Source organism: Dromaius novaehollandiae, chromosome 26, assembly GCF_036370855.1.
Source record: "Dromaius novaehollandiae isolate bDroNov1 chromosome 26, bDroNov1.hap1, whole genome shotgun sequence".
Classification (NCBI taxonomy): Eukaryota; Metazoa; Chordata; class Aves; order Casuariiformes; family Dromaiidae; genus Dromaius; species Dromaius novaehollandiae.
Genome location: NC_088123.1, coordinates 4282319 through 4308472, shown reverse-complemented (window position 1 = coordinate 4308472; position 26154 = coordinate 4282319). Strand labels below are relative to the sequence as shown.

Sequence of the window (26154 nt, the reverse complement as noted above, 5' to 3'; positions counted from 1 at the left end):
ATCCACAGCAGGAGCAGGAGGTAGAGAAACATCTTGTTTATTGGTTTTTAAAAAACTCAGCAATGTAACACAAAGCATTTAAACACAAAATCTGAGTGCGTCCGGAGCACGGGGTAAAAAAAAGAATTATTTTATTGAGCAGGGTGCTGAAGACTTGAAAAATCTCTGCCCCCTCTCGCCAAAGCTAAGGAATGCATCGCCCCCGATTAAAGCAGGGAGAAAGAGAAACGAAATGATTGTTAGCTGAAGGCACAGAAGTATCTCCTTCTCAAGTCAGGAGGAGCTTGATTTAGAGCAAAGCGAGCAGCAGAACTGGGGTTAGACCACATGAACTTCCACCCTCCGCCTGCGCTGCCTTTGCAATAGGATCATACAGCAGCAGCGGAAGCAGCCTGCAAACCCGAACGCCAACCACAGTGTCGTGCAAATGACCCTCAGCCCAAAAGGCAGCGGCGTACAGTCTGGGAGGAAACGTGCTTCCAGCAGCTGGTGTGGAGTCCAGGCTGGGCACGGGCACAACCGGACCCTCCACCGTAGCGTTAGGAAGGACGACAACCAGCTGGCGCTGGCGGGACACAGTGAGCTGCCCCCACGCAAGGCACCCTCCTACCCCCCTGCAAGGTGTCCCCATGTAAAGCACCAGGCAGCGCGGACGAGATAAGGCTGTGGGGACAGGTCATTCCCTGAAACGGCACCGTTCCAACGACACCGCTTTAGAGCAAGGGCTTGTGACACAACCCTGCTAACTTCGGGAGAAATCACGCTCCCACAGGCCAAGTAGGTAAGACCAAGAGTACAGGGCTGACCTGTTTCTTCTAATGTCACCAGGGACATCTTCCCTACCTTCTGATCTATAGGCAACACATAGATACATACATATGTAAGTGTACCAGGTCTGTTAATGCTCCACATTAACAAAGGGCAAGTTTAGATTTAAACACTTGTATCTCGGATGGGTGATTTTCTTTGTGTTTGAATTATCGTGCAAAACTGAAGCAAGCCTGCATTCTGCACCCTCTCTATATTTATCAGGTTAATTTTTTCCTCTGCCGCTTCCTACATTCCACATCTAAGTTGGCTTCAGCTGATAAATAAGTTTTGCTAGCAAATGCAATGGCAGAGGGACAGCTTGTCAGGAAACACGTTTAGCTCTTACAGAGTTGGTTACGGCATTCAGCTCAAGTCAGATTTTACTAGCCAAATTAGAAGAGAAAGGGGTGTGCCAAGCATGAAAGCATATCATAAGGGTCAAAGTGAATTGACATTATCTAATCAGCGCATTAACTAACCTAAGTCAATATTCATAGCGGTAATCTAAGCCATCTGGAAAGAGAAAGAAATCCTTATGATCTGCTGTTTCCCATCACCCCGGCAGTACACCAGGCATCCTTTAATCGTCCCCACCACAGAGTTTGAGCAGAACTTTCTTATAATCTCCTGAGGTGTCTCCCTGTAGAGAAGAACAAGAGAACATGTGATTAGTTTTACAGCTAGAAATATAAAAAGGCTGGATCATTTCCAGCACAAAAAATTTATTGTAGGGTTCGTATCCTTTTTGGCATTTATGAATTAAGAACATTCAGGAATGTTTTCAGTAAATAAACATCTACTTAATTTCAGTTCCTCTAAAATACACAATAGGTGCCAAGTGGGGATCTCTCTCCTTTAAGCTACTTCACAAATCCAGCTCCATTTCTACCACTGAAAAGCTTACCTTAATGAAGGAGTAGAGAGATTTCCCATACATGGTCAGGAATTCCCTTCTGATATCCAACATGTCTATTTCAGAGCGGGACACCATCACTCGGATCAGCGTATTGTCATCTGTTCCCAAGCCCTAAAGAAGCAAACCAACCATGTACATTTACAAGGCATTTTGGATAAATCATTGCTGCAGACAAAGGTTTTATTGCTGGGTCTTGCAAGGGATCTGCTCCCATTTAGAGCAGTCTCACATTAACAGAGTGATCCACTAGCATCTTGCTGCTGAAAAGAATATTGGTGAGCCTCCTGAAGGAAAAGCTCAGGCTATTTTTTCCCCCGTTAACAGTGGAGTTCCTCTCTATGTAATGACTGCTGTCACGTTACAGACTCCAGCATGGAAAGGCAAGGAAAGAAAAAGCAATCTCATACTGAAAGCTCTTTACCTTCATGGATTTATGCAATCTTTCAGCAAAATATGCAGGTTTATTCCGTGTGCACTTTACTGTAAAGAGGCAAGAACAAGAGAATTAAGGCTGACAGAAACCGAAGGAGAAGGTTTTCCAAACCTCCTCCTGGTGGAGGTGTCTCTTCTGTGATGGAGCAGTCCAGGGCTGAGCAACAGCAAGGACAACCGCAGTGACGCACCATGAACTGGTGTCCCCTCGCCCAGTGCACAGCAGTGTTTTGTTTAATGTTTTAATGCTCCCTGACAGCAATCGTCAGTCACCAAAACATCTTTTGGCAAAGGGAACAATGCAATAAAGCACAGAGCTTTCTCACCTGACTACATTTGCAAAGAGTAAAACAGTATGGCTTGCAACAGGACATGTATCACATCTGCCTCCTGAAGCTACATAAACAGCAGGCCAGGGCAAGATACAGCATCTCTAACTATTTCATTACTTTGTGGACAAAGTTTAAAAGCAGGACACTCACCCACAGCTAGTAAAGCATCTTCAAGGTCTCCTGACATCTCAGATTTAATGCTGTCCACTATGTCCTTATTAGCAATCTTTCTGTATTCATCAAAAACTAGGGAGAAGAATCAGGGATAGAAAGAGTCAGGAAAACAAAATACCAGTCTGCAAAAAATCAAGCTGCTCATACTCTGCACGAACGCTGTACCACTATCACTGCATTGCAAGCTAAATAAGGGCTGTCCCACAGAAAGAATTCACTTTCATTAACTGTCTTGTTAGGAAGCTTAAGCAGGTAGCTTCTTTCCTATCTGCCCCAATAGGAGTCACAATTTATTATCTCTGATTTAGAGACTGAAGCAGCAGTGAGCTGTTCTGACGGTTTTCAAGTCCCCTTTTGGCTCAGAAGGGAATAAAATCATCTGAAAGAAATATATGTGACTGGATTCTACATATCTGCCTGTCTCTGGAAGAGTTCATGATCAGTTACTGAACAAGCACAAAGCACCTACAGAAGTATTGTCCTCAAACAAGGAAAACAAAGAATGCAGGACACCGGAGAGTCCTACCTCTTAGTAGGTGACTTCTGTTCCGTGTACAGAGGATGGACATAAATTGTGCCTCATCCGTTCCCCATTTCTTCTCCCCAGCTTCATACAGGCACTTGAAAACATTAATAGGCAAAGCAAGGCTATTTAAGACCCTCAGCTGTACAAAACATGAGATTTTTACTTCCTTGATACTTGAGTGTTGCTGGCCTGTGGCTGGTCCAGATCACAGCTATTTCCAAACAACAGACTGTTCTTACAGGATGAAAGTTACCACACACCTGAGCATCTTGCTGAGCAAGGGCACCATCCACATATGCTCCCTCATCTCTGTTTCCCTGCAGAGATACAAGGACGAAACGCTCAGCTCAAAGCAACCAATGGAAGCAAGTCCTGAAAACTCCCCATTTAAAACAAACTACTGGAAACTTGTAATGAGGCCCACTTTGAAGAGTCTTTAAAACTGAATCATTGCTTACAATTATGTAAAAGAAAAAAATACAACAAAATTGACTCAAGAATGATTTGTGCCTCCTCCCTAAGTCAGCAGCAAACCACTGGAATCAGACTATTTTAAAAAGAGCACATGGCATGAATGCACGCACAGAGTCAGATTCCTCTCCTTGAATGAAACGCAGGCAAGGTGGCACGGAAAGCAAGAGGTAAATTGAAAGCCAGCCTCAGAGACCTCATCACTGAGACGAGAGGCATGTCCGACAGCAAGATTACCCCCATTTCCATAGACTAGGCTTACCGTCGAGAGGGACACGAGGACTCTTCGAAACATGGAAGATGTATCGGAGACAATGTCCTCTTCAAGGGTACAGCCATATTCTAGCAGGAGTACACACACATATGACATCTGTTAGAAACAGCTCCAACACTTGGACACTGTTTGTCCACAACATGTGCTAGCCATAGCCAGGTGAATGTGTGAATGTGCTCAGCACTCTAGACACTGTTATCACAACCCAGACATCATAACTAGTGCTACTGTTCCAAATTAAGAAGTACAGCCACTGTAAAACTAGTAGTAAATCCACACATGGGCACACATGCAACTGATGTACATAACCCCCTCACCCCCATTTTATTTACACCAATGTAATTTCTGCATGACATTCTAGTTCTTGAGGCCGATAGCAGTTTCGCTGTTGACATCCATTTAACTCAGAGGTTCTCTCTAGGCAGAGGGTAGTAGCTGGATTGGCCGATTGTCCCAGTTAAATGAAAGACCAACAGACCCTCTCACTCCTCTACATGCATGCACACACTCGAGTTACTTTTCAGGCACTAAGATTACAACAGCTTGCAGTTTGCACTACATACGAAGTTTGTAGTTCTCATTAATGCGCCGGATCTCTTCATTTGTGCGAGAAGCCAGAATTTCAATCAGGCAACCCTCATCTGTTCCTGCCCCCTACAGAATTGCCAAGAAAAGAACCAAGATGATAATGACAACTGTTTCCGATGTGCTATCAGCCATTTTTTTTTTTTTTTGATAATTAGGCCAGATCATATTAACTTAACCAAAACTTTAGCAATGTAAAAGGAAGACTCCCAAACCTTCACAGCCCTCCTCAGTTCGTGCACGTCGTACATGGTGGTGGGAGTCATCATCCCAATGATCACCCTCTCAAAATTCCCACTCAGCTCGGACTTCAAGTCATCAATCAAATCCTAGAAAGCCAGTAGAGAATGAATGAGTTGGGAGAAGAAACAGCCCTTGAGAACAGAAAGAATTGACTCATTCACCACATTTCCACGTCCTCCAACTCCCCCTAATGAAGGGTAGCTCTGAAGCCAACAAGATCAAGATAAGCTTTGCTGTATAGCTGGAAAAAAAGTGCTAACCTCACTGTTGTGGAGGCTGGAGTGCTTTTCACCCAAGTGCTATAATCTAAATAGCATCTGTATCTGCCAGTTAAGCCCACAGTGATATATCTCTGAAGACCACCTACCCTGCCAATAGTAGTTTTATAGGTGATTAGAACTTGCTGGCGTTGGGAAACGTTCAGTTTGGTCAAGGTCTCGATGATGGCATCTTCATCCGTACCTGTGGGAAACAAATGAAAGCCAGTCAGACCGCTTGTAGGAGAACCAGAAGTGTGCTCTGGTCTTGTGTGGAGTGTGCCATTAGCCATCTCCTGTCCCTTCCACAACCTGGTTCTTTACAGAGCTGGGGACTAAATCAATGCTCAAAACTACCTCTGCCTGGCAGGATGGGAGTACCATTCTGCAGGAGAGACAAGGTAAGAGCCAAGATTTGGATTTCAGGTTGGGTTCAAGTCTGAGCATGCCCAAATCACTGGATTCTTTTCAGTGCCCTCATACTGCATCAGAAAAATTGGTGCAGCACTTCAGAATACATACGGTGTCCCAAATTTCTCAGGTTAATATTTTAAGATCTATAAGCAGCCCGGAGACAACACTGACAAAGACTACATATAAATACACAGATAAATGGCAGACTTAGAGCAATTGAATGGAGTGGAGGGTGGTAATCACCCTCACCACACATCATGGTAATCAGTCCTGTCTCTTCAGCTCTGGCTTTATCTTCCTTCTCTTTACACTCCTTCCTTTGCTTCCGCTTCCATTCCAAAGTAACCCCTAATTTCTGATCAGGCTGCCTCCTTGTGTTTTACAACACAAAGGATGGCAGGATCTACAGAAGAGGAGGCTGCATTTCACGAGGTGGAAGGCATGATCCCTGTTTTCACTTTGCAAAGAGTTTTGTGGGAGATGCAGTGGGGCAAATGCATATGGTTAGACTTCCCTCCCAACAAACTACCAGCGTGGAAAGTCTCCCGATAGTCTGAAAAATGAGAGTCTAACAGTGGAGGGAGAACAACTTACCAAATCCCTTCATTGCTTTCCTTAATGCCTGTGCTTCTTGCTCAGCGCTGAAACTTGAAATTCCCTTGATTGTTGCCTGAATTCACAGGAGAGGAGTTATCAGACGCAGACTCAGTGATGCACACACACAGTACAGTTGAATAGTTTTTTTAAAAAAAGCACAGTAAGAGCAAAAAAAAAATCCATCCATCAAAGTTGAGTGATTTTAGATGAAGCTTCCATTCTACCCTGAAGAGAAACAGTCTGTTCTAAAGGGACTTCCCTGTTACAGAAGAAATAAGTCACAGTAGCACAACTAAAAAGGAGAAAATACCTCCTTATTGCTACCTGTGTAGCCTCTGTTTTTCAATTAAATAAAGGCTGACAACCTGACATCTCTGTTCAGTCCAGCTGTTGCTTCTTCCCAGCTCCACATAAATCATAAAGGAAGCTGATCGCAAATCCCTATTCCTGATTTCTCTAATGGCAGGCAAGGATCATTATTCTGTCAAAAAATTGTGTGACATCAAATGCAGTGTTTTGCTCACAACAGTATTTCACAAACAGGTTTGTCCTGTCCAGAGCCATTTCTGCTGGACCACACTGTCTCTTAGATGTCAGTCCGTGTTCCCAGGAACATGAACAGCAAAACAGTGATTAACATTAGCGCAGGTTAAGCTTTCGGTAACATGCACAGGGATAACCCGCTGTATAGATGAGGCTGCAGGTCGAACCTGCAAAGAATAACATACCCAGGAAGTTTATCAGGAGAAATACGTGCCTCATGAACCGATATCTGACTGGATTTTACATTTACTCCCAAAGCGGAACAGCCCAGAAACGTGGGTCATTCTCCCCTAGTACGAGGAAACGGAGGGAAGAGATAAACTCACCCCCCGCAAAGAGACAGACAATGACAGTCTGTATCTTTATCTGAGCTACACTCCCCACATTTATCTGATCAGAGCAAATGCTTGGCACAACATGGTACAGGAAGCAAGCACACTCACCATTGCTGCAGTATTTGGTCAATCTGTTATTTTCCAAGTCCCTAGGCAGTTAGACAACTGTAATAAAAAACAGAGGGACTGTTAGTTTTCTAGCAAATAATTAATAGAACATACCCACCCTTGCCAGTTAATGGGCCTGGTTAAGTAACTGCTTCTGTAAAGCAGGATTATAACCGCCTCATTTCTGAGGCCTAAAGGCAACGCTTCGCCAACAGCCCTACTGAACACCCACTGTGACTGCGGCTCAGAATTGCCGGTCCGGCTTTGTACTGTACTAAGGCTGGTTTATAGATGGAGAGGTCCAGGGTGTTTGCTCCACAAAGGCTCTCTTTGAAAGAGGGATGTGGTGCACAAGCAGATGATTAGCACTAGTATTTAAGAAACTTCTTCTCTGTTATCAGCAGTACAGCTTAGCTGATGCTGCAAAGAGAAGCAAAGAACATTGTCATGGGAGCCTAAGATCAACTTGGTCGCCATCCCCTTCAAAACTCATGGCTAACTTTGACCTTGCCAGGTAAGAGCCTGGAGGTCAGTTGGAGCGAGGGCATCTGCACAGCTCCAACAGCACTTACAGCTACTCCCTGGGAGGCAGGGACAACACCAGGGCATAGACAAGCATGCAAAGGACATCCTCACTCAAGGCCTGGGATAGCAGGCTTTCAATTTCCCCTCTTCCTTAAGATCTGCAGTATTCAGCATCTTTTGTTTGATGCAACCTGTAATTCCTTTTAAGACTGCAGTTTGACTGTTAAACCTCTCGCAAAGAAAAACAATATACAGATATAGTTTATTTGCCATCTCCCAGGTGTATATTTTTTCTGCTCATAGGTTTTTGTTTTCATGCATAGGGCCTACTCCTACAAACACTTCTCTTCACACACACACACCCCCCCCCCGCCCAAGTCTTTTCCCACATCCTTGGTCCATAGAAGGGAAGACAAGAGAGGAAAAGACCCAGGTCTTAGGATAAAGTTTATTTCCCTGCAACTGAAGTTAAACACAACACAAGCAAGTGTTCTTGCATTACACAGCACTTCAGGAGAAGCAATGATGCCAAAGGCTGACAGATCTTCTCCCCTTAGTCCTGCTCATGGTGCTTAGCTGCTACCAATGAGCCCAGCCAGTTGTGCAAGAACAGCAGTGGCTTTGCTCATGCTTCACATGACTCTTATGAATCCAGAATACCACCACAGTGTGCTGTTCAGGCAAGTTGCTCTCCATATGACGCTGGCCATAGATCCGTTCTGTACAGGCACTCCTGAGTACTCCCAGTTAATCTGTGCATTACATGCAATTAGGTAGCACATGGTAAAGTGAGTGTTGAATTCATTTTCTTTTACAGGATATAGATTTCAGTGGGCAAACTCTGACCTAGACCCTCAGAAAAAAAAGCTGATCTTTGATCTAGCCTAATCTTTTACACAAATAGTCAGCTTTATCATTTGCTTTAGCTAGACAATAGGTAATGGCTTAGAATTTTGGAGTTTTTTTTTTTTTTTCTGATGCTGGTTTTACCATTCAGTTTGCTTGTACACAAGAGAAGGGATATTAGAGAAGCTGGCTTGCAAGTCGATTAGAGGGCAAAACAAAGACAGGAGGGAAGGAGGCAGGAAAAAATTTTGAAAGCAAATGAGATGGCAGAAAAAAAATCATGAGGAAAGGATGTGCCTATTGGAGTAAGGGCAAATGCCACTGAATATGACATTACAGAGCCATTAAACATAGTCTAGTCAGAGTACGACATTTCTGTTGTAAGATTCCAATTTCTTCATCCAGCTTAAAAGTCACTGCTAACATAGAGAGTAGAGCACTGCAGGAGGCAGCAATGCTAACCCTACCCCACAATCTGCAAATGCTTTTTTGCATTATTTTCATTATTTTGCATATTGCCATGCATGTGGTCCCACTGAAGAAATCAGCAACGGTCCTAACAGTGAAGTTATAGGTCAAAGCACTTGGCAGTTTGACTAGGTTCTCCAGCGGTAGTCCCTGCCGTTTAACACTGTTGCCCCCTTTCACAGGGGAAGGAGTCTCCATGAATAGCTCAGGCTGGGGCATTACACTGTTAAAGACTCTAACCTCCCTGTTTGATAGTACAGAGGAAAACCTCACTCAGATTTGACAGCACTCTGCTTTTTAACAGAACTCCCAGCCTGCAGCTCAAACAGGAAAGAAAATAGCTTCAGGATAGGAGCAGCACTTAACTCCTCTCTACTTTGAGGAATTAAAATATGCATGCAAAAAGCCAGCTAGCATGTGCTGCAGCACCCTGGCTAATCCCTGTCTTGATGTTTTTATTTGATTGAAACTACTACAAAGGCCAGGGCTTGCTGATACAGTGAGCCCTGTGCCCTCGCTTAGAACAGACTCAAAACACTGTGGCAACATGACAGAGTGCAGGTGTACTAGGCATCTCCCCCCCATTAGCCAAAATTTTTCTGTGGATTATCTCCTCCTGTCTGGCTTTCTCAGATAACCAGGTAGTTATCTGTCCCCAACAGCATCCTCTTAAAAACTGAGCTTATCCTGGATCAGCTATCAGAAAACAATAGAAAACACTTCAAATCTAGGCTTGCTTTGAATAAAGTTTCCCTGACTGTATTCAGGGCATACGCAGCTCCCAGCAAGCAGCACTCCTGAACAGGATTTAAACAGGCATTTTGCCCCAAGTTTCCTGAGTGTATAGACATGGTGACAGTCCTACAAGTAGCATTTGAAGCTGAAAACAGTGTTTTGGAGACCCATCCTCTGGCAGGGCAGACACTGGACTTGTTTGACTAGTTCTTTCTTCAGCACACGTTCACTAGAACACAAACCCACACCCTGCACCAAGTCAGCTTTTCCATGGCTTTGACGCTGCCAGCTGTTTCCAGTGTGCTGGATACAGCCCGCTCCCTCCTTAGCTAGCTGCACTCGAGGGAGGCAGGGTGCCCTGCTGTAGGTCTCCGGCTCACAGCAGGCCGAGTGACACCGATCCCAGCCCGGAGTCTGCGGCTCAGGAAAGGATCTCCCATCTGCACGGCAGCCCCAAGGCAGCTGGAATGGCCTGGCACCTCCCACATGATGACCTTGGTCTTGCCACTGCCCTCAAAAGGAATAAAACCTAATCCTGAGTTTGAGCTGGAGCCTTGTACTCCTCGCTTCCCCCTGTGCACACACCCAGAGCCACTTTAAAAAACAGTCGTGCCCTCCCGTTGCCAGCACCCAGCAGGGAGGCTGGGCACAGCAGAAAGAGAAAGCAAACTCTGCATCTTCTGTACCTGGGAAGAGGCAGCCGTGTTCCTCCTCCACCGCCCAGCTCCCCGTCCTCCCGGCCCGTCCCAGCAGGCCCAGCCCTGCATCCCAGTGCCTGGGCACTGCCACCCAACAGGGCGTCAGCCGGAGGCTGTCCGGCTCCGCACAGCCGCACTACGAGCTGCCCTCTGCACACTGTGCGCTGGCAAGCAGGACTAGGGGTTGGCATTGCCCCCTGGCACCTCTAGCGACACAACGCCCTCCCCACGCCAAGGGGGACCCTGCGGTTAATTTGGCACTCACCTGCTGTCCCAGCGGGCGCCTTGGCAGCGATGGGAAGAGCCCTGCTCCGCTCTCCTAGGAAGAGAGAGTCAGTCCCCGCCCTGGTGTGGGGTGGGACTCCCTGGCGCAAAGCAGCTTCTCGCACAGCTGACGGGAAGGCAACCCAGGCCGGATCCCCTCCCTCTGCCCTTCTGCAAACATGCGGCTGTAATCCAAAGCAGAGTGATTCCCCAGGCAGCCTGCCCCAACGTGCACATGTAGGGAATGCGCTGTGGGGGTTCCACAGAGGCCCTGGAGAGCAGAGGTGGCCGGCTAGGCTGCGATGGCTTCTCCTCTCCCCAGCACTGCCTGCAAAATCTGCAGGCGCAGAGGGTGTCTCAGGCTTCTGACTGCGCAGTACTGAGCGCGCACACACACACACAGAGCATGTCTCGCTTTACACTGCCATGCAGAAAGCACATACCCAAGGGGGAAAGCAACGGGGCAGCTACATAAAAAGCACAAAGACAGGCTGCCACAGCGCAAAGCAAAAGGTCCACCCCCCTCCCATGTGCTCTGTGAGCATTTCTTACCTGTATTACATCTCTCCTTTGCTCCTGCAGCACCTCTCCAGGTCTTCAGTACGGATTCTCTCTTGTCTGAGGACTTAATCACTGCTAAAAGAGCAATAGTTTTTCAAAGAATGATTATTCTTGCCCCTTAATAAATAGCACTGTCCTGAAGTGAGACCACTCCAGACAAGGGGCTTCACTTCTGCCCTCTGGTGAAGCTGCCAAGGTCAGGCACAGACAGGATCACGAGACTTAATCACTGCTAAAAGAGCAATAGTTTTTCAAAGAATGATTATTCTTGCCCCTTAATAAATAGCACTGTCCTGAAGTGAGACCACTCCAGACAAGGGGCTTCACTTCTGCCCTCTGGTGAAGCTGCCAAGGTCAGGCACAGACAGGATCACGAGACTGACAGAGGCAACTTAACCTTGCAATAAAATAACACGTCTTGTCTTCACTTTGTTTATCCTCAGGGCTTTGATTTCTCTGACGTCGAAAGTACAGTTGTTACAGCAGGTAAATCACCCCTCTCAGATTCTCATTTCCAGCTCACGTAACAGTTACACACCATCCCCTTGTGCACACACGCTTTTGCTGGAAGAGACCTAAAATTAGCAGCCTGGATGAATGCAGGCCGTGCTCCAGGCAGCATGTCTGTGCAGCCGGCTTATGACAGCTCCCACTACAGCTCTGGCTCCCAAGAAGAGCCCCGCAGCGGCCTGCCAGCACCTGCCCCTGCTGACGTGGGGGAACGCTGAGCAGAGGGTGACGGGAAAGCAGGGTTCAAGGCACAGCCCCTTTCCATTGCAGAGTCTTTTCCTTGCAAGGTCTAGCACTATGCCTTGACTACGATTCAGTGTGGATGGGGCATTATATTCGGGGCTGTTCTGCCTTCCCTTCCACACACATGTGCTCGGCACCCAATCTAGAATCTGCTTCCTTAAACCCAGCCTAAGGCCAACATTAGCCCATTTTTACACAGCATGAGTGCAAGCAAACCTGAGCCCTATACCCGACTTGAACAAATAAACTCTTTTTTAAAATTGTCCACACAGGTTCTAGACTGGAGCTGCTAAAGATCCCCCCAAATTATGCTGTTTTACACCAGTTAAGACTTACTGGCCCAGTACAGAAGTATGTGCTCGCCCACTGTCAGTTGCTAATTTATGTCACTGAGCTGTCAGAAGAGGAACAGTCCTGGACAACCCCACAATCCTCTCACAGTGTAATATGTGACAAAGTTCATTGTTTTTTCTTCATTGAGACTTTCTGTTTGTCCCATCCACTGTTTTAATCCCTCATGTTATGTTATCCAAATACCCACAGCTTATTTGGTTCCATACCTGTTCCGCATTCCCACGCAGTCCTGCAGTACTCCCACCTCTGCAAAAGCCATAATGAAAATCAAAGGTCACAGAAGGACAAAGCAGTAGACATTAAAGCAAGTCAATAAATTGAGCTCAAGCAGCCAGCTTGCTAAGCAGGAGGTATTTATTCTTGGTCCCACAATGAGAACAGAGCTGAACCTCTCAGAAAATGGCAGCATCTCTATTTTTGCTCTAAGGATCTGGCCTTTTAAATTTGCACTGCAAGGAGCCGAGGAGCCTGATGCGGAAGGAGAAATTTTTCAGAGTGTCATTTGATCGGTACATACCTGCCTCTACCTTTGGTGATATTGCCCTGCCTCATTCACTGAGGTCCAAATCCTGATACTAATTAAGTCTAATGACTTCCAGACTCCCACAGATTTAAGTGGTTCCAGGATTCAGGTCTTTGGAGATTACGTAGGTGTTTTCAGAGACGTTAATAAGGGAAGGCTAATTTTTATACGTAAGCATTAGCAGTCTGGCATCAACGGCCCCTGAAAAATGGGATTATTCAGCTGTTGTGCAAGTGCTCTCAGAGCTATGTTGCAATGCTGTAGTTCAGTTTAAGTACTGCCTCCATAGCAGCAAGTAGCTAAGGTTAGGGTGGAGGCCACAGCTCAGTGTTTGCCTTTCTAGAGCATGGATTTTCACATGCTTATTACAAAGTTAAAGATATCTTGTATCCTACATACCTACACAGGATAAATCATGATGCTAAATGCAGATGTTAAACTCCCGCAGAGACATACGGGCACTTTTGATGCTTGGAGCAGGGAGCAGCTCCTTACCTCCAGGACAGCACTGTATGAGATGAAACATCACTTTCCACAAAGCAGGGGTAACCCTAGCGTAGAAATGATAAGGGCTTGGAAAAGACCCTAGGAACAGCCAGATACGGGGATAAGGGTGGAAATCAGCCTGAAGCTTTTATTCCCTCTTCTGCAGAAAGACCTGTAAACATAGAGAGGAAGGAAGGTGACAAACTGACTCCCAGAATTCAGTATGCAATGTTTATTGGCAGGTGGGAAGACTGAAATACAGTGATTCACCCAAGAAATGAAATCAATGTGTTCTAGTTCTTTATCTGTTACTGTAGCCATTAGAAACATTGGTTTTACACAGCCAGCACTGCCAAGGGAACATGCAACATTCCACCTCCTGCAAGTTGAGAGAGGGCTTTACAAAACCACAAGCACAGCGTAGCAGTACTGCCATGCAAAGTGTTCTCTGGACAGACCTAGTCTGATTACATAAATATACATGTCATGTGAGGCCAAGAGGGAACGGGGGGAAGGTAGCAGAGAGGAATGACTTTGAGGAAATCCCCCTAACCTTAAGCTCCTTTAAAACAGGTTCTATGACAGACCACTTAAACAGGAAGGTCTTAATGCCTCAGAAAATAAACTATAAGGAGCAACATCCATGGGCAGCTGGATGAAAGAGACAGGAGTCAAACTCACCATTTCACATGTGCTTCAACTACAAGCTCTTTAACACAGGGTTGTTTGAGCACTCTGTAGACAGGCACACACGGCCCAGGTCCACAAGTGGGGATCCCAGGTGCCATCACAACTCAGCACAGTGACAACTACAGCAGCGTCTCAGGCGCTGCACTGCTCAGTGCTTTCCACACTGCTGACCCACAGCATATGCTGTGTCAACACAGTCTCAGAAAACCCACACGCTCTGCCATTCTCACAGAGTAACTTAAAGCTGTGCTTGGCCACCAGCCCAGTCTAGTGTTTTCTTTTATTAAAGAAGACTATAAACAGCAGGGAAAGCAAACAGTCCTGAGCCATTGGTTGTCTGAAGGCTTTGTCAGCTGCCTGCATTACTGAATGCCATCCAGCAAAGGACTCGAATCAGCAAACGGCTCTGAAGTGGGTCTGTGAAGACAGTAAGGCACTCGTGAGGCAACGTTAACTTCAGAAGAGCCCCTTGCACTCATACAAGGGATGGGACCACAGCCTACAGGCTCCTGATGCAGCTTGCTCAGGCTGTCTCACCTTCCATTCAAACCAGACTGCAGAAGACAGGTCTGCTTTAACGTCCCCAGGAGAGTTTAAAGCACAGGCCGTGGTAGAAGACCCACAGGAGTCTTTGCATTAGCTGGCATTGCCTGGCCTTGATAGGCCATTCCCATTATTTTATGGGGAAACATCTAGTACAGATACAATCCAACCAGTATTAAACAGCTCATCTTGATATACTCTGTTTACAATAAGAACAAGAGATGTGCTATACCACTATAATTGCATCCACATTGCAGTCTGTACAAATACAATTATTTCATCTTGAAAAAGTCTCCAGGATCAAGACTAATTGATAGCATTTAAGCCCCAGGCCTTAGGGCTTTTGCCAACTTCACGTAGAGACATTCAGTCAGGGAAATTCCTAATGTCAAATTTGAAGATATATATTATTTGCGGGACAACCTAATCCCTCCTTCCCCAAAGCTGCAGGCTGTGAACTGCTGCGCCATTGCTTCCAGCACCCTTAAATGCATTATCAAGCCTAAATCTGACTTAATGGGTTTAATGAATGTTTACTTTAATTAGTATCCATACAACTCCAAAGAGGAAATGAGTAGCTTTCATTTTTTTTCCTCCTTAATTAATATTTGCTTCTCTGTAGCCTTGTCATACTTAGTTCTGTAATTTGGTTATATCCCAGCTCCAGGAGGGGAATCAAAACTATGACTGCCCAGTTAAACAGAACTTCTAAAAAACACACATTTATTCATCTCTTCATAGAATGAATTAGAAGCTCACCAGCTGATTGAGTGGCAGCATATTAAAAAGCTCTAACATTATAGGGTACCTTGTACCACAGAACAAGAGCAGAGCCACTCTGCAAGGAAAAACAAGCTAAGGAAGACCCCAGCACTGGGAGAAAAAAATATACCTAGGAGGACCTCAGTCCTAGAGCTCCCAAAAAGAGTCTGGGGTAATAATAGGCTTCATTAACTGCTATCACCTAACAAAACAAAGTAACAAAGCAGGTCTGCAACCCACCCAGAAAGTTCAGTCAGCAACAGCTGGAGACAAAAATGACTTACAACACAGGACCAGAGACTGATCCAGGGAAATCAAAAGACAGGACCACAGACAGAACTACCTACAACACACCTCAAATAAAGAGCAAGCTGCCTGGGCCTGAGCTTAAATAGAGCTCCTGGGCCAGGTGTGGGCAGAGGGTGCAGGGTTGGGGCCCAGCTGAGACCAGTTGGTACAATTAGGGCCTGTGGGTGCACTCAGGATCCTGACACTTGAAATACAGCTGATAAATCCCTTCTTAGTGAGAGCATCTCTGCAAACCTCTCTTAATATAATGACACTGGCTCTAATCAATAGCATGTATTTGTAGTGCAAAGTCATGCTCCTGGAGAAATATTGCTCTTTTTTGACTTGGTGGTCAATTCTACCGATGGGAGCAATATCAATCCAGGCTATGCACAGTATTGCGCCAAAGAAGCATGAGCCTATAGACTTCAGTCTGTTGAGTTATTTCCATGTATGTCTATTTATAGATCGGCCATTAGTGACATTAACAGTAGTGGAAGATGCTGGCTCCTAGCTGCAGGAGATGTAGCCATCACTGGAATCATTGAGTATGGCTTGCAAGGGCAAACAGGAGCATATGAGAAATGGACACTTTTAATTTTTAAATAGGTAAAATACAGATATGAGCACTGGAGTCTTCCTTCTGTGCTGCTTTGCTCATCTGTAGAACTCCAACCATAGGCAAATTACCAGCCAGATGATAGTATGCTTGAGAGCTTGCTTTTCCTTTGGGATGGCAAAGAAAGATAATAGTTTATGCTGGTCATACCGGTAGTTTTTGTGGGTTGTTACCATGCACTTAAAAGAAATCCTTGGATTCCAGAAGATAGAGAGAGATAGAGAGAAATAGAATGGTGGCTCTAATGCTTTTTAGTTGGTGGGAATCTCAACAGAAAATTTTGTAGCAGATGTGTGTGCATGTATGTATAACACACTGGATGGTTAAGGGAACATCTTTATAAAGATAAAAGTAACAGAATGAGAACATTTAGTTGCTATGCATTGAGTACAGAAAAAAATGGCCATTACCTTGTAAAGGATCTTGTGACTTTTTTCCTGCCTGCCTCTTTTCATGCAAAACTGAGGTTGCCACATGCCTTCCTTTGTAAGCTTGGCTATAGCTAGCGAAATTCCCACTTGGAGGTGTTGCGCAGGTACACAGCGCTGGAGAACTCTGTAACCTAAGTGTTAGGGGAGGAAAAAGGGAAACCACGAAAGCTTGTTACATGCTGTAACTTGTTATATGTTACCTCCTCTGCCTTTTGCAACCCCTGTAGCACAGAATAGCAAAGAAAGATTTTAGTGAGGTTTATAACACTAGTGGGGATGGACCTCAAATGCCTCCAGGACGGTCGCCTCCTGACAGTTAGATACTACCAGATAAAGCTAAGCTGGCTCTTTTCTACCTTGTTGCCACTTGCAGAAATACCCAGAAGAGGTCAGTGTTCCCTAGCTTTTAGGTTATTCACGTGAAACATTTCCAAACTTATGTTTTTATTTAGAAAATGCTGAGCTGTCTGGAAAGTTTGATCTAGAAGGATGCAGCCATATTAATGTTTCCCTGCTTCTTCTCCTGGGGATCTGAATGCATTCTGCTAGTAGCACAGGGGAACCAGGAATCAAATGGATGATATGCAGGCAAACAGCTCTGCTGACTACATCACTAGGCCTCGATATTTTAAAACCAGCCTCACGGGATTTTAGGAACTAAACTGTGGTGCTTAGGGTTGACAGGATTAGTCGGACTGAGTTTCTCTGCACAGTGGTACAACTCCAAAGAGCACGCTGGAGATGCACCAAGCTTAGATGGGAGAAGGACTTGACTACGTCTCTGCTGACAATCACTGATTAGCTTTTTCATGTAAAGCTTTCCAGCTCAGTTCTCTCTGATCCCTATGAAGGTCACTGGGATTGCAGCAATGCAGCTGCACCTCATGTTTTCTGGAATAAAGAATGGCACCGGCATCTGCAGCTGAGGATCTGCTTCTGCCATACTTCTGCTCCTCCACCAACGGAGCTTGTGAGTGCTCGTGGCAAGAACATCAGGCCCCATAGCTGCATGTGGGTCTGACACTGACCCGCACTATACCTTAGCACTTTCAGGTGCATTAAAAAAAAGCAGTTCTCGGTGCCTAGTTAGGATGTTCAGCAGTGCATTTGCAAGCTCTCTGCACGGCAGTAGGTTTTATCTTTCTTAGCTGGAAATGAGTCATTTTCCTGTACTGTACAGAGATGCCTGATTTTCTTGGAAATTGTTCAGTTCTGCAGAGTCCCCAGAAATCACTGACTATAGGACTCTCTTTGGCACTGGTTATTTCACCTCACTCTTAGTAAATGACTGGGGATGTTTCGTAGGTTAGACCAATTTAGAAAAAAAAAAAGAAAGAAAACAAATTGGATAGAACCCACACTTTCCCCAGTTCATATTTCATCTGAAGGGCAAGTGAACCTCCCGTATTCCCCACTGGCGACCCATCGTATAGCCACAACCCAAAACTGAACAAGGTTTAATGAAGATTAAATGCCTGTCAAATAAAAAGAGGACTGCTTTTGCACTTGTGTTAACTGACTTCCTGAGATGACCGCGGCTCCAACCATGTGGACCAAAAGCATCTTGTAAATGACACATGAAAATCATGTAGAACGGAGCGACTTTGATTGCAGAGCAGCACTCTACAAACTATGTGTGAATGATGGCGGTCAACAAGGCCTTTGAAGTCTACAGAGCCAGCTTGTAGGGCCTTATTTACAAGAACCACTGAGAATAAGGATGATGGAAGAGGTGTAGAGTTAACTGTACTGGAGAGGCTCAGTGGCTCAGCACAAAAGCAACTGTACAGCGATGCTTACATTAGTAAAGCAGTTTTAGATCTGTGTATAAAACATATGCTAAATATTATCACCAACAATTTTATTTGCTTATACTGGGAGCCACTTTCACAATTATATGTATCTTAAAAGTCTCCAAATATTGGCAAAAGCAATTAGATCCATTTACAACACGCTGATCCTGTCTTCTTGGCACTGTTGAAAGCCTCTGCCCAAAAGCTAGCCCATTCACGCAAGGTAGCGATGCAGGAAAAAGAACGGTGCAAAGCTCGTAATCTCTTTCGCTTGCATGTTGTTTCCCAACATATTCTCCAGGGTGTTTTAGCTACTCAGTTGTTTTCATCACAGTTCTCTTTCTTAAAACAAAATTCAGGGTAAACATTTTTGCCAGCCCACAAAAGCCAGGGCCTGCCTGGCCCATACACTTGGGACTGGGGCTTGTCAGCACGATGGCTGCAGTTATTACCATCATACAGGAAATAATAGTCATTAGGAAAATGCAAATGCATTCTGGTTTCCTCTTTTGCCGCACCTTCTGCCCCAGCCAGAGCTGAGGAATGAGAGCACGGCTTTTGCAGGGGCACTCCTCTCGCGGCCACAGACTCTGCAGGTTTTTGTGTTCCAGGTTGCAGGCTAGGAAAACCAATTCTTGCTGGTTTAACATTCCCCTTTGCCACTCAAAACCCTGGCTCTGGCCCTCCCAGTTAACACGTGCGGAAAGCAGAGATGGCTGCTGCAGAAACGCCTGGAAAATCTAAAGCTCTCCTGAGTCCTGAGAACTAAGAAAAAGGCCAAAAAGAACCCAAAGTGCATTTAAAGAAAAATTCACAAGATTAAAGCTAAACTCACCATGCTTTGAAGTCTGACACGTGGTTTTGGGATTCCTTGGATTAGCTGCACCGCTGCTTATGAACGTCTCACTGCAAGCTTGCAAACTAGATGGGTCCTGGAGCGGGGAGGAGGGAAAAGACAGAATTTAACAGTAAATCCGAGGTTCAGTCCTAGAGTACATACGCTAAAGCCAGCGAGTGCTCTGGGCACGTGGAGAGCATTATTGCACGCGTCATGTCCCGAAAGGTACTGAGCACCCACAAATCATACTTCATGGGTCTATAAAACCCCCAAATTGCTTTGAAACAGGAAACTAAATAAACTTCTAACTTTGGCAAATGCATTTAGAAACAGCACTGAGCCAGGCTTCACAAAAAAACCCCGGTAGATTTAAAACACTAGAGTTTTGAGATTTTGGGGTATGGCTGAGTGCCTGAGCACCTCTCTGCCCCCCGAGCAGGTACATTTTGGGGGTAGGGAGTTATTTTCTTTAGCGTGTAATTAAAAAAAATAAAAATTGAGATTGTCAATCAGCTGCAAGCAGGGCCTGCGTGAAGACAAGCCTTAGGCTACCTGACACGATGCCACGGTGGAGAGTTTTTATTATTACAACAGGAAAACGCCAAGGCCTAAGCGTACCCTGGAGAAAATAAAGGCGTATGAAGGCACTTGAGGGCCGCTCGCCACAGCGCGGGCCGCGGCCCTCCCTGACAGGACGCGCTCTCCTCGGCGGAGGGGACCCCATCCCCCCCCCCCATCCCCTCACGGCCCCGCATAACGGCGCTGCCCGCGCCGCGCTGCCTGACGGGAGTTGTAGTCCGCCGCTCGGGGGGGTGGGGGCGGCGCGGCGCCCGTCGGAACTACCGCTCCCAGGATGCCGCGCGGCGCGGGCGGCCGCCGCCATTACGCCCCCCCACTCCCCTCAGCAGGGCTCCTGGCCCCTGCGCGGCGCTGAGGCGGCCGGGGGCGGCGGGAGCGAGGCGGGAGCGGGGCGGCGGCGGGGCCGAGGAGCGGCGAGCGGAGGCCGGCGGCGAGGCGGGGGCGGCGCTGCGGCCGGGACTTCCTGTGACGGCCCATTTCCTGGTCGGATGGGGCCGGCGGGGGGCGGCGGCGGCGGCCTCGGTGCCTGACGGGCTCGGTGGCCGCCGGGAGCTCCGCCGCGCCGCGTCCGCGCAGCGATGCGGGCCCCGGGCCCTGCCGGCAGGCGGCCCCCGCCGTGACCCGCGGCGCCCGGCGCTGGGGCGGGCCGGCTCGGGCTGCATGGAGGCACCCGCCGCCCGCGCGCAGGTACCGGGCGGCCCGGCCGGGGCGCCGCGAGGGGGCTGCGGCGGCGGCGTGAGGGGGCGGCGGGGCCGGGGCTGGGGCCGGGGCACCGGCGCGGCGCTAACCGCCTCCCCCGCTGTTGCAGGTGTGAATCCCCGCGGAGACCGCGGCTCGCTCCCTCCCGCCCGGCGCCGCCGTCCCTCCCCTCGCAGGAGCCCGGCGGCGGCAGCGGGACCCCGGCGGCGGCGGCGGCGGCGGCATCGCCCCCGCGGCGGCGGCGGCCCTGAGCCATGAAGAAGTTTTTCGACTCGCGGCGGGAGCAGGGCGGCTCGGGCCCGGGCTCGGGCGCCAGCGGCGGCGGCGGCGGCAGCGGCGGCCCCGGCAGCGGCTACATCGGGCGGGTGTTCAGCATCGGCCGCTGCCAGGTGACGGTGGACGAGGTGCTGGCCGAAGGTGAGGCGCCCGGGCCTGCCGCGGCCGCCGCCCCCGGGCCTCCCCTCTCTCCCCCTCGCGTTTCGTTGCCCTTGAGGGACCCGCACCCCTGCGGCTTCCCCGCTCCCGGGTTGCCCAGCGCGGCTTTGCCTTATCCCTCGTGTTTTCACCTCTGTGGGAATCGCAGGCGTTTCTGAAGTTCGTGCTTTTCCCGCCTCGCAGCTTGCGTGCATATATTTTTTAATGAAGACAAAATTATTGTATGTTCCAGTGGAGAATAACCTACCTGTAAACAAAGAAAGCAGCAGTCTCCTAACTTTCTCCAGCCGGGTCCCTCCTTCCCTAGCTCGGGGAGAGGGGAAGGAAACGCTGGAGTAGATTCCTTGTGGGTTTATCATGCACTTGCATAGGCTGAGTAGAGCCAGCTCTTACCTGAGATGGGGGGTTGCTGTTTGTGTGAGGTTTCTGCAAGGAAAATGGTAAACCTAATTGTTTTTTCTTCCAAAAAAAAAAAAAACCCACCACACTGTAGGAAGAAAAAATGAACAGTAGGGGTTATAGAGCTCCCTAGGTGTACAGTCCTTGCAGTGCAGAAAGCTGGTGGTATTTTTTTTTTTTAAACTGTAACCAACACTGCTGCTTTAACTATCATTTTACATTTCATTTGTTTGGGCCCTAGGGTATCTTGTGAGTGTGTCTGGATGGTAACCTTAGCCTCAACCTTCAGAGAGATGTTCGTCTCTTTAGACCTACTCCCAGGCCAAATCCTGCACAGCATCTTTTGTAATTTTGGTGAAAAGTGTTTGCTTTTGATCTTGTAATTGCAAAGGAGAGGGTAGCTAGCGTATGAGAGCTGAGTGGGAGGATGGGTATTTTCTTTTACAGAAAGAACCCTAAAATGTGAGACCTAAAAGGGCCCCTGTGTGTGTGTGTACATGTTTGTGAAAATCATCTCAGTGTGAAAGAATATAGAATCGTGAGCGTTTTTCTCAGAGGTGGTTTTCTGATGCGTAGGTTCTGCTCAACACCAGGCTGAGAGGAGCACCAGAAACAGTCCTTCAGCTCGTAAACATAGCGGGGTTTGTTTGTTTTTTTTCTTCTCCCTGAACTGGAATTTGCGATATGGTTTTGCCTTGGCTGATACTTCTAAGACGCTTTGGCCCTAGGAGTTGAGGAACTAGACAAGTTAAACCTGAGTAGTCGCCGCAGTCTTGCTTTATGCACACTGGCCTTGTCCTGGTAACGTGGGAAAATAGCGACTTTTTTTGCTGATGAATACTCTGTTGGCAGGTCCTGCCCTGGTGCTGACAGCAGCAGGATGGGAGCCTGTGTGTAGCACAGACGGCGTGGGCGAAGGGTTGTCGTGGGAGAAGGGCCTCCCCTCTGTACCTTGCTGTCCTGAAGGAGCTGCTGCTTGTGAGAGCTGTTCTCTGGGGCTCCTGGGTTTTCCGCTGGGCTGTGAAATGGGCCTTGTGCTAGCTATAGCTGTTAATTTGTTTGTATGGGCCTGTAAAGTAGGCGTGATGTTCTCCTTTTCTGATGGTGCCAGAAGGCAAAGGAAGTTCTCTGGGTGCAATGTGCTGGGCAGGTATTCTCCTCAGGGTTAGACCCTTGCTACTGGCAGTCAGAAATCCCTCTGAATGGTGTCTGGAGTCTCCAAGGAGACGTGAGCAAGATGGCTTGTAGATTTGCAGGTTGTCGCCTTTTGGTGGGAATGGAGGAGAATGAAGTTTCCTTTATCAACACCAGAAAGGCCTCGTAGGTCATCTGGGGGGACAGCGCTGGTCCTAAGTGCAGCAGCTTTGTGTACTTCTGGCCTCTTGGTGCAGCTGTCAGGGATCCAGAAGTGCTAGGAAGGAGCGTTTTTCACTGACTCAGCTAGAGATCTGGGGAGCTGTCTGGCAATCCAGACCCTGCACTACTGAGGTCTGAAGCCTTGTCTAGAAAACTTTTTTTTTGTATCTGGTGTTAATTTTCCTGGCTCAGCAGTATCGGAGAGCCGACTTGTGAAGTCTCGGCTGTTTCTGCTAAAAGGAGCATTCCCGTGGGAAGCACTTTGTCGGAGGAGATGGAATATCCTGTCTGGGAAAGCAACCTCTCTCATCCCCCTTGCTTTAGAAGGGAGAGGAGGGGCCCATGTGTTGGTGCAGCATGTGAAGCATAGAAAATAAATGAGATGTAAAAGATGGCTTAAAAGAAGGACTCTGAAACGATGAGGGATGGCGTGGGGGAGACCTAGTTACAAGCCTAAGGAACTGGTTGAACCAGAACTTTTGGGATTGAAGTGTTGGGGTTTACCGCCGTCTGTCAAAGCTGTGACCGGTCACCCTCAATTCTGCTGAGCAACCCTGCTGAAGACGGCTGCTCTCTGGCTCAGACAGGAAGTCCTTAAATGCAGGCACAGTGAAGTGTGCCAGATGGCAGATTGGCACATATCTCCACGTGTTGTCAGTTCCTTGGGCAAATCTCCCAAAATATCCAATGCAGTTTGGTACTATTCCCCCCCCCCCCCCCCCCAATAGTTGTGTCTGGGTACTTGCTTTCCTGGGTGGGCAGGAACAAGTCAAGGCCCTTCTGTCTGGAGGGAGGTAGATGGGAATAATATAGAAGGTATTTGGATGGTTGTTTGTGGCATTATAAATGGTAATCGGTTTTTTCTACAAACGGTATAATGCAATAGGTGATTCTTTCAGTCTCTGTAGTCATCTTCCTCTATTCCAAGTAATAGCATGATTAATATATTGAAAAATTCCTGTCAAAGTTTGCATGAGGATTAACTACTGTGAAAAGCCAGTACTGCTGCCCTTGGAGTTCTGCAAGACCAGGGTTAAAATGGGTGACATCCGAGTTATGCTGTCCTGGCGAGTGAGGGGGCTGTTAGGGACTTTAATGTGGCTGGTGTTTCACCAGGGTGGTGAGGTGAATGCCCAGGAGGGGTTGAGGTGGGTGAGTCAGGCTACTCTTTTATTGTTTTGCTTATGAGAAGAAACTAAGCAGTGTGATCAGCTTGGATGCTGCTTTTTGTTCCTGCTTGCTTTAAAAACAAAACAAAACCCTGGAGCTAGAAGGAGCATGTCTCTGTGATGGGTGAGGAGCAGGGCAGCGGAAGCATTTAAAGGATGTTGCCAGAAATTTGCTAAGGAGTTTGTGGGTAGGCATGAATGTCAGAAGTACCACAAGCAACGTGTGCTCCACTGAGCTAAAACAAACTAGATGGGGATCGCGTGAGTGTCCTGGTTTCATGGGGCTATATTCTGTATTACTCGGCATACCTGCAAGCTTGTAACAGTGTTGAATTGATCCAAGGTGTATAAGCACTGACAGGTGCGTGTACTAGCTAGGCTCGTTTTTTGTCTTGGTTGTCTCCTAGCATCCGTCAAAGGCTGCATTTCTCCGTGTCTATGAGAAGTTGCTTTTTCAAGTGATACTAGTTTCTGAGCTGTTGCTTGTGGGTCCTGTCCACTTCCCCCCCCCCCCCCCCCAAAAAAAAAAAAAGTGTAAATGAGGTGGAATAGGTTTAATAAGTTTTGGAGAAATATCTGACAATCATCAGATATGTGTCAGCACGTGTGCTGCTAGTTAATATATATTTCAAAACATCCAGTGCCAGACATCATAAAACAATGTCAAATACATCTCAATTAGCCGGCAAATTTTTTCATCAAGTTTGAAGAAAGAGGCACTGCGCGAAGGTTGCTTGTTGTGTTTTTTTGGTAGACCTGCAGAACAACGTGTGTGTGAAGAACTTGGGAAGGGTGTGAATGCACAAACTGTGCCCAGTGGGGAAAGTGGCCCCTGAGCTGCAGGTATGTGTGGGCTAGTTGCAGAGGACTTCTGCCTGCTTTACCCCAGTACTCACTTTCTCTGGGCCTCTTGTGGCCAGGCAGCACATTAACCTGAAGTCGCTACCATCCTTTAAAGTTATATGTGAGCTTCTTCTGAATTAGTTTTCACTTTCAAACAAACTCCATTCAAGATAAATTTTGCAGTTTTGTTTGATGCTCAACCCAATTCCAATGTGATTTGATTCAAGGCATTGCTTGTGATGTGTATTTTTGTCAATTTTTTTGCCTTCTTGCTTCTACCAAGTGCCAGTTGCTAACCAGCTGACTGCTGATATTTGGATTAGGAATTAAACCCCTTCTCCTCTTGGAATGGGACACAATTCCCCCCCCCCCCCCCTTGCTCTTTGTGTGTACCTTGTGAGGCAGAGCATGTACACTGTGCTCTGTAGGTAAGGGACTGGCTCTTCTGTGCTATAGTAATCTGTTTTTTTTGAATGTACTACCCAGGCAATCTGGTGGGGAATCCCAAGTGAGTTGTTTGGTAAATATCAGGGTATCCCATGTGCTTGGTTGCTTTTATCGGCGCAGATTTTGTTGGGGCTGTGTCTGTGCTGTGTCCCTGGATGTAATTGGGAAGGAAGGTGTTAATGGATTTAACTGTGTAAGAAGTTGTGCAGCCCTGGAGACTTGCATTATCTATGCTCCCTGGTAGGTTTTATGCAACACTTCACAGAATGGGTCCGGGATTGTACATGGGGGCGGTTGGATTCTTATGTAACAGCTGTAGTAGCTAAAAGCATATTTACTGGCCGTGTTAGCCCAGCACAGTCACGGGAGGGCAAGTTTCCTGCAGTCGTCTATCCCACGAAAGAGCCTTCCTTGAAAAAACAAAACGGTGTCTAATTCGGGCAGTCCCGCGACAGCTTTATGAAGCTGTCAATTACTTTAAGTGTAGGAAGGCTTGAATTTGGCATCCTGGAAGGGGGACAAATAGGCTAAAATCATCCAATTAAAGACTTGCGGAACAGTTTTGGTGGCTATGTACAAGGAGGTTACTGACCTCTGGTTGTGACCCTAGCAATAGCATTTTGGATCGGAGAAGAACAGATACTCTGTGATGTTTTTATTGTGTAATGGCCCTTCTGCCTTGTGCATAGGAGCTGTCAATAGTTGGAGAGAGCAGGTGGTAAATTATAAATGTGCTGAAGACAAGCTGGAATCCACTTTGGGTTTAGCACTCGCTGCTTTCCAACTCACCCACCAGCATTAATCATGGCTAATAAGGGGTCGGAACTGATCAGGTGTGCACACTTGCATGGAGACTGGAAACTGCTTCCTTGGTAGGTGACTTTTTTCCATGCAAGTGGTGAATTGGACAAAGTGAGACCGGGCCTGTTGGGAAAGCAGCTTGCCAGCTGAAGACTTGGTGCTGCTCTTTTGGAAAGTCGCAACCCGTGTGCCTTGGTTTGCACTAAGTAAGTGTTTACTCGTGTTTCATGTA

At 47.2% G+C, this 26154-nt stretch overlaps 2 protein-coding genes across 6 annotated transcripts in view; one reads left to right on the top strand and one right to left on the bottom strand.

Moving 5' to 3' along the window:
* Positions 1 to 21: 21 nt before the first annotated feature.
* On the bottom strand, positions 22 to 19930 carry ANXA4 (annexin A4). The gene is made up of 19 exons (XM_026111494.2): positions 19813 to 19930; positions 19192 to 19288; positions 16543 to 16694; positions 13240 to 13402; positions 12428 to 12467; positions 11106 to 11189; positions 10555 to 10608; positions 7018 to 7074; positions 6029 to 6104; positions 5131 to 5225; positions 4736 to 4849; positions 4499 to 4589; positions 3924 to 4003; positions 3451 to 3507; positions 3191 to 3284; positions 2641 to 2736; positions 2148 to 2206; positions 1715 to 1837; positions 22 to 1450 (listed from the first exon to the last, which is right to left on the bottom strand). The coding sequence occupies exons 8-19, from the start codon at positions 7018 to 7020 to the stop codon at positions 1391 to 1393; spliced, it is 948 nt and encodes a 315-aa protein (XP_025967279.2). The 5' UTR covers positions 7021 to 7074; positions 10555 to 10608; positions 11106 to 11189; positions 12428 to 12467; positions 13240 to 13402; positions 16543 to 16694; positions 19192 to 19288; positions 19813 to 19930; the 3' UTR covers positions 22 to 1390.
* A 286-nt stretch (positions 19931 to 20216) lies between these two features.
* Positions 20217 to 26154, top strand: part of AAK1 (AP2 associated kinase 1) — an 84865-nt gene continuing 78927 nt past the window's right edge. For 2 of the 5 annotated variants that reach the window (XM_064497658.1, XM_064497657.1), the window contains exons 1-2: positions 20217 to 20460; positions 20582 to 20889. In XM_064497658.1, coding sequence (XP_064353728.1) covers positions 20727 to 20889 — 163 coding nt within the window. In that variant the 5' untranslated portion in view covers positions 20217 to 20460; positions 20582 to 20726. Of the gene's footprint in view, positions 20461 to 20581; positions 20890 to 26154 lie in introns of those variants that run through there. The other 3 variants (XM_064497660.1, XM_064497659.1, XM_064497661.1) reach the window with 2 other exon arrangements.